This window comes from Poromitra crassiceps (assembly GCF_964638095.1).
Source record: "Poromitra crassiceps genome assembly, chromosome: 6".
Classification (NCBI taxonomy): Eukaryota; Metazoa; Chordata; class Actinopteri; order Beryciformes; family Melamphaidae; genus Poromitra; species Poromitra crassiceps.
In genome coordinates, this window is record NC_139627.1 from 39,146,412 (window position 1) to 39,151,910 (window position 5,499).

At 53.4% G+C, this 5,499-nt stretch overlaps 1 protein-coding gene across 1 annotated transcript; it reads left to right on the plus strand.

Annotated features, from left to right (window-relative positions):
- Positions 1–271: 271 nt before the first annotated feature.
- On the plus strand, positions 272–5,113 carry irs2b (insulin receptor substrate 2b; the record flags this gene model as incomplete). Its single annotated transcript, XM_083638224.1, has 2 exons — positions 272–3,691; positions 5,106–5,113. The coding sequence occupies exons 1-2, from the start codon at positions 301–303 to the stop codon at positions 5,111–5,113; spliced, it is 3,399 nt and encodes a 1,132-aa protein (XP_083494350.1). The 5' UTR covers positions 272–300.
- Between the last annotated feature and the right edge of the window lie 386 nt (positions 5,114–5,499).

Here is a 5,499-nt window from a genome sequence, read left to right on the forward strand (position 1 = left end):
TTTCCACCAATGAGCCCAATGAGCTGAGAGCGCACCGCCCACTGTCGGTGTGTGTGTATTTTTTTCGTCTCCTTTCTTTTTTTGTAACCAAAGCTGGATGTGTAGATCGTGACATGTTTCCCCTCCTCACTCCGGACTCCAGTAGAAGACATGTGTTATTTACTGCTCGGCTGCGGGAGAAGACGAACGCACAGCCGGCTTTGGAAATAGAGGACTGATTAAAAAGCGCGTCGTTTTCATTCGCAACTCAAAGGAAAGAAAAACATTTATTTGTCCGTGTGTTGTTGAAGACGGTAGAGAATGGCGAGTCCGCCAGACACGGGAGGACAGCAGCTGTTGGCCAATAATGCGAACGTTAACAACAACACCATCAAGAAATGTGGATATCTGAAGAAACAGAAGCACGGACACAAGCGCTTTTTCGTGCTGAAAGAGCCCAGCGAGGGCTTCCCCGCCCGGCTGGAGTACTACGAGAGCGAGAAGAAATGGAAAAACAAATCGGCCGCGAAGAGAGTGATTCCCCTGGACTGCTGCCTCAACATCAACAAGAGAGCGGACGCAAAACACAAATACCTGATCGCCCTTTACACCAAGGACGAGTATTTTGCCGTGGCGGCAGAAAACGAGCAAGAGCAGGAGAACTGGTACCGGGTGCTGACGGATTTAATGGCCGAGGGGAAAGTGTATGAGGGCGGCTTGGCGTCCAGCTCTGCGTCGGCACTGGTGCGTTTCGACGAGGCGAGCTACGGCATGATCACGCCGGTTTCTGCTGCCTACAAGGAGGTATGGCAAGTGAACCTGAAATCCAAAGGGCTGGGGCAGAGCAGGAACCTGACCGGGGTGTACCGCCTCTGCCTCTCCAGCCGGACGATCAGCTTCGTCAAGCTGAATACAGAGGTCGCCTCCGTCAGCCTCCAGCTGATGAATATCCGGAGGTGCGGCCACTCGGACAGCTTTTTCTTCATTGAGGTCGGCCGGTCGGCGGCCACGGGGCCCGGGGAGCTGTGGATGCAGGCGGATGACTCCGTGGTGGCGCAAAACATCCACGAAACGATCCTAGAGGCGATGAAAGCCATGAAGGAGCTGTCGGAGTTCCGCCCGCGCAGCAAGAGCCAGTCGTCTGGTGGTACAAACCCCATCTCTGTCCCCACAAGGAGGCACATCCACCACCTGCCCCCCAGCCAGACCGGCCTGGTCCGCCGCTCTCGCACCGATAGCATGGCAGCGAGTGCGACATCTCCCGTGAGCAAATTTACCTCCTGCCGGATACGCACGGCCAGCGAGGGAGACGGCACCATGACACGCCCCATATCAGTGAACGGGAGCCCCCTCAGCCCGGGGGTCCACAGGACCCTTCTGGGCAGATCTAACACCATTACAGCCCGCCCTTGTCGGACATTTGAGTCTTCTTCGCTCCAACACAGTAAGTCCATGTCTATGCCCGTGTCTCACTCCCCACCCATGGCCACCCCTAGCCCAGTGAGTCTGTCCTCCTGCCCGGAGAGCAGTGCTCCTCGCCCCTCCAGCTGCAGTGCCTCCTTTTCGGGATCTCCCAGCGATGCAGGTTTCATTTCATGTGACGAGTACGGCTCCAGCCCCACTGAGGCGCGGGACCTCAGGCTAAATCTCACGCTTCGCAGCAACACTCCTGAGTCTCTCAACGCCGACACGCCCCCCTCCCGGGACAGCGGCAACCTCTACGGCTACATGGTCATGGAGCGGCAGAATCAGAATGGCTACCGCCGCTTGCCGGAACTGGACAAAGCCTATCGAAAGCGCACATATTCCCTCACCACCCCTCGCCAGCAGAGGGGTCCCCTGCAAGTGTCTTCTGCCTCCCTGGATGAATACACTCTTATGAGAGCCACTTATACCAGCGGGAGCCAGTCTTCCCGCAGGTGTCACACCGCCTCCCCTAAAGGGACCTATCCCGAGGATTATGGAGATGTCCAGATCGGCTCTAACAGCCACCAAGGAGACAGTGGCTACATGCCCATGATGCCAGGCGTGCCACCAACAGACACGTACGCCTACATGCCCATGAGCCCCATGTGTGTTTCTGCTCCGAAGCAGATCATCAACCCCCGCACGTCGCACCCATCTCCAGTCGGGCTGGTCCCGCGCACAGACTCTCCGGGGAGTGTGTCTCTGGAGGACAGTGGCTATATGCGCATGTGGTGCGGAGCCAAGATGTCAGTGGAGAGCACCGATGGGAAGCTCACCAATGGAGAGTACCTTAACATGTCTCCCGTGGACCCCCTGGTGTCTCTCACACCCCCAGACTACTTCTCGAGTCCACTAGGAGGAGGAGACCCCCACCCCCAGCCGCATCACCGACAGCCTTACACTTACAGCTCCCTTCCCCGCTGTCTTAAAGGTCAGCTGCAGCGCAGCGGCGCCACAGACACGGACCAGTATGTGGTGATGAGTTTACAGAGACAGCGGATAGAGGAGGAGTCAAACTACTGTCCCGTGTCTCCGGGAGGCTCTGTGCCCAACAGCTCCCCCGGGACCCCGGTCACCCCCTCCTCAGTCCTGTCTCCCCTCAGAGCAGCCAGGGCAGAGGGGGGTCTGGTCCACCGGGGTAGGGTGTGTCGGCCTACCCGCCTGGCTTTGGAGTCCCTCAGAACCCTACCATGCATGAGCGAACACCCCCTTCCCTCAGAGCCACGCAGCCCGGGAGAATACATCAACATAGACTTCAGCAGTGCAACCCGCTACCCACCCATGTCAACAACATCAGACAGCTCTGACTCCTTGCTCAGTTTATCATGCCTGCAGGGGAGGTCTCCACCACTCTCAGACTATGTTAATGTTGATGTCAGCTCCCCGGGTCACCTTGGCTCAAACCAAGCTGGGGGTTCCTCCTCCGCAGCGCTCCTAAACCACACACCCAGGGTCCCAACTTGCCCCGGGCTGCCAAAACCACAGCAGGAGGTGCAGGGAGGCGAGGAGGAGGAAAAGGAGAACGGAGCAGAGGGAGAGAGAGAGGCGGAGGAGAGGGGGGTGACAGAGGAGTACCCTCTGCAGCAGCAGGTGAGTGCGCTCCAGTCTGCTCCGGTCAAGGATGACTACACAGAGATGACCTTCAGCCCTCCTGCCCCTCTGCCTTCTCTCTGCCCCGCTGACACTGCCCCCCTCCCCACCAGCCCCACCGCCTGCGTCCAGAGACTCAGCCTGGGGGGCGCCGTTGTGGAGGCAGTGCCCCCTGTGCCAGTGGACTCTTTCCTCCTGGGGGGACCCTCGTTGTCTATCCCCCTCGTGGATCCGGACAGAGGGGCCAAGGTGATCCGGGCCGACCCCCAGGGACGCAGGCGGCACAGCTCCGAGACCTTCTCCTCCACCACCACTGTCACGCCCGTGTGCCCGTCCTTCGCCCACGACAACAAGCGCCACAGCTCTGCCTCCGTGGAGAACGTGTCCCGCCCGGTACGCAACTCCGAGGGCTCCGACGAGGAGTACGGCAGCAGCAGCAGCCCCATGTGCAGGGAGACATCGGCCGGCTATCAGAACGGACTCAACTACATCGCCTTAAACCTGATGGAGGGAAGCCTGGGAGGATGCAGCTTAGGAGGCTGCGAGGGGCTTCTGAGGTTCAAGACGGCGTGCGGCTGCAAGGGGGGCATGAACGGCTTCAGCGCCAACCCCTACGCCAGCATGGGCTTCAAGGAGACCGCCACCGCTGTGAAAGGTGAGTCCAACGTGTCTGTGTGTGTTTACAAACCCATTCATTCACACAGAGAGGCTTTCATTCACAGAGGGAGTGTTGTCAGGGGTGGAGTAGAGATATGCCTACAGAGATATGCTTCAGTGTCGCCTACTTTGCAGACATACAAGCAGCAGAGTTAGTTTTCCTTTCAAAGTGAAATAATCTTCCAGAGAAGCCCAGAGGATGCGATTAGGATCATGAACACATACAGCGCCATTTAAAAAAAAAACTTGTGTCTCTATAGTAGGCTAGAGTCTGCTTGTCTGAACACTGTACTGACTGCCTAATGTGCCTATCTATTGCGTGCTGGTCAGAGCCAGGAGGAAACGTAGCCTGCTTGTATTGTTCTGATGGTTATGAGTATGCATTTCAAATTCCCCAAATATTATTTATCGATAGATTTCCTAAATAGTCTTCTAATTACAGGTACGACATGAGTCTACAGTCGTGACTGTGCATGGCAATGTATCAAAATAGTATTAGAGTATAATAATGTAATAATAGTTATATTACACAAACATGGCGTGGGTTGTATAGGAGCATTGGTCAGTCTTCCTGTCATACTGGTTAGTGTTTTGGGGAAACCAACACTGTAGACGTGGGCTGCATCAGTTCTGATGGAGCATTGCTGCTGGGTGTCGGCTGTGCTGTTTAGATAGGATTAGTCACTTTAGTCGTCACACCCATGATGCATCACAAAGCTCAAGGCTCTGCTGTGTTGTGTTGTGTTGTGTGAACTGTGCACGCTGTCTGGAGCTGCGTCAAGCCACACTCCATGGTCAAGCTACACAGAGATAGCCTCATATTAGGCAGAATATTACCGGAAAGGAGGCTACTTTGCCTTCAAAATAAAAGCGTATTTTGTCACTTGGATAGATAGATAGATAAATAAATAAATTACATACATTGTAACAAAAATCGTATTGAAATACTCATGGAAGCATGGGGTGGAACATGACATATTGTGTAGGCATTATGTTGTTGCCTAGTAAATGTATACTTGGAGAAAAACAACAATATTGTAGGCTATTTTGATGCACTATTGAACCCTCCTTATATGTGGTTACATTTATTATTTATATACTAGGCTACTAGCTACTCAAGTATTTTGTATTTAAGAAAACATTGCAACACATGTTTGACAATCAGGATTTTATTTTTGAAAGTGATGACTGGATGTGGTATTTTTCTATTCTGACTGGCTTGACCCGTGTGTGTGTGTGTGTGTGTGTGTGTGTGTGTGTGTGTGTGTGTGTGTGTGTGTGTGTGTGTGTGTGTGTGTGTGTGTGTTTTGGTCTGCTCCGGTCGTATCCACTCAGTGACGCAGTTCTTATTCCACGTCAGTGATCTAAAACATCTCAACTGATCCAATGACGCATGCCTTTTTTCACACCAGATTCCTAGAACACAGTGGCTCAGGCAAAGCTCTGAAAAGCAGTTCATGTGTTTATTGTTAACATTTAAGTCATGGTTTAGTGGAACAGTATTTTCTTTATTTTATTATTTATTTTTGAGTTTTTGTGGATGGTGTGTCTGTATATGTATAAGGGTGTCTATGGGAAAGAAATGTCCGCATCAAAATATAACCTTTCACCTCATTCTGTGTGCTGTTACATCACGGGCTTTGTCCCTAAATGGCAGTGCTCCCTCACAGGGAGGGATGTCCTAACAGGGGCATGTCAGAAGTTGCTGTTGTTTGAAAAGAAAAGCCGCTGTGCGCGCCGGGATGATCCTGAGTCACTCTGTTCCCGCTGGTGAAATACAAGAGTTTAATTGCTGTTGGTGGTTTC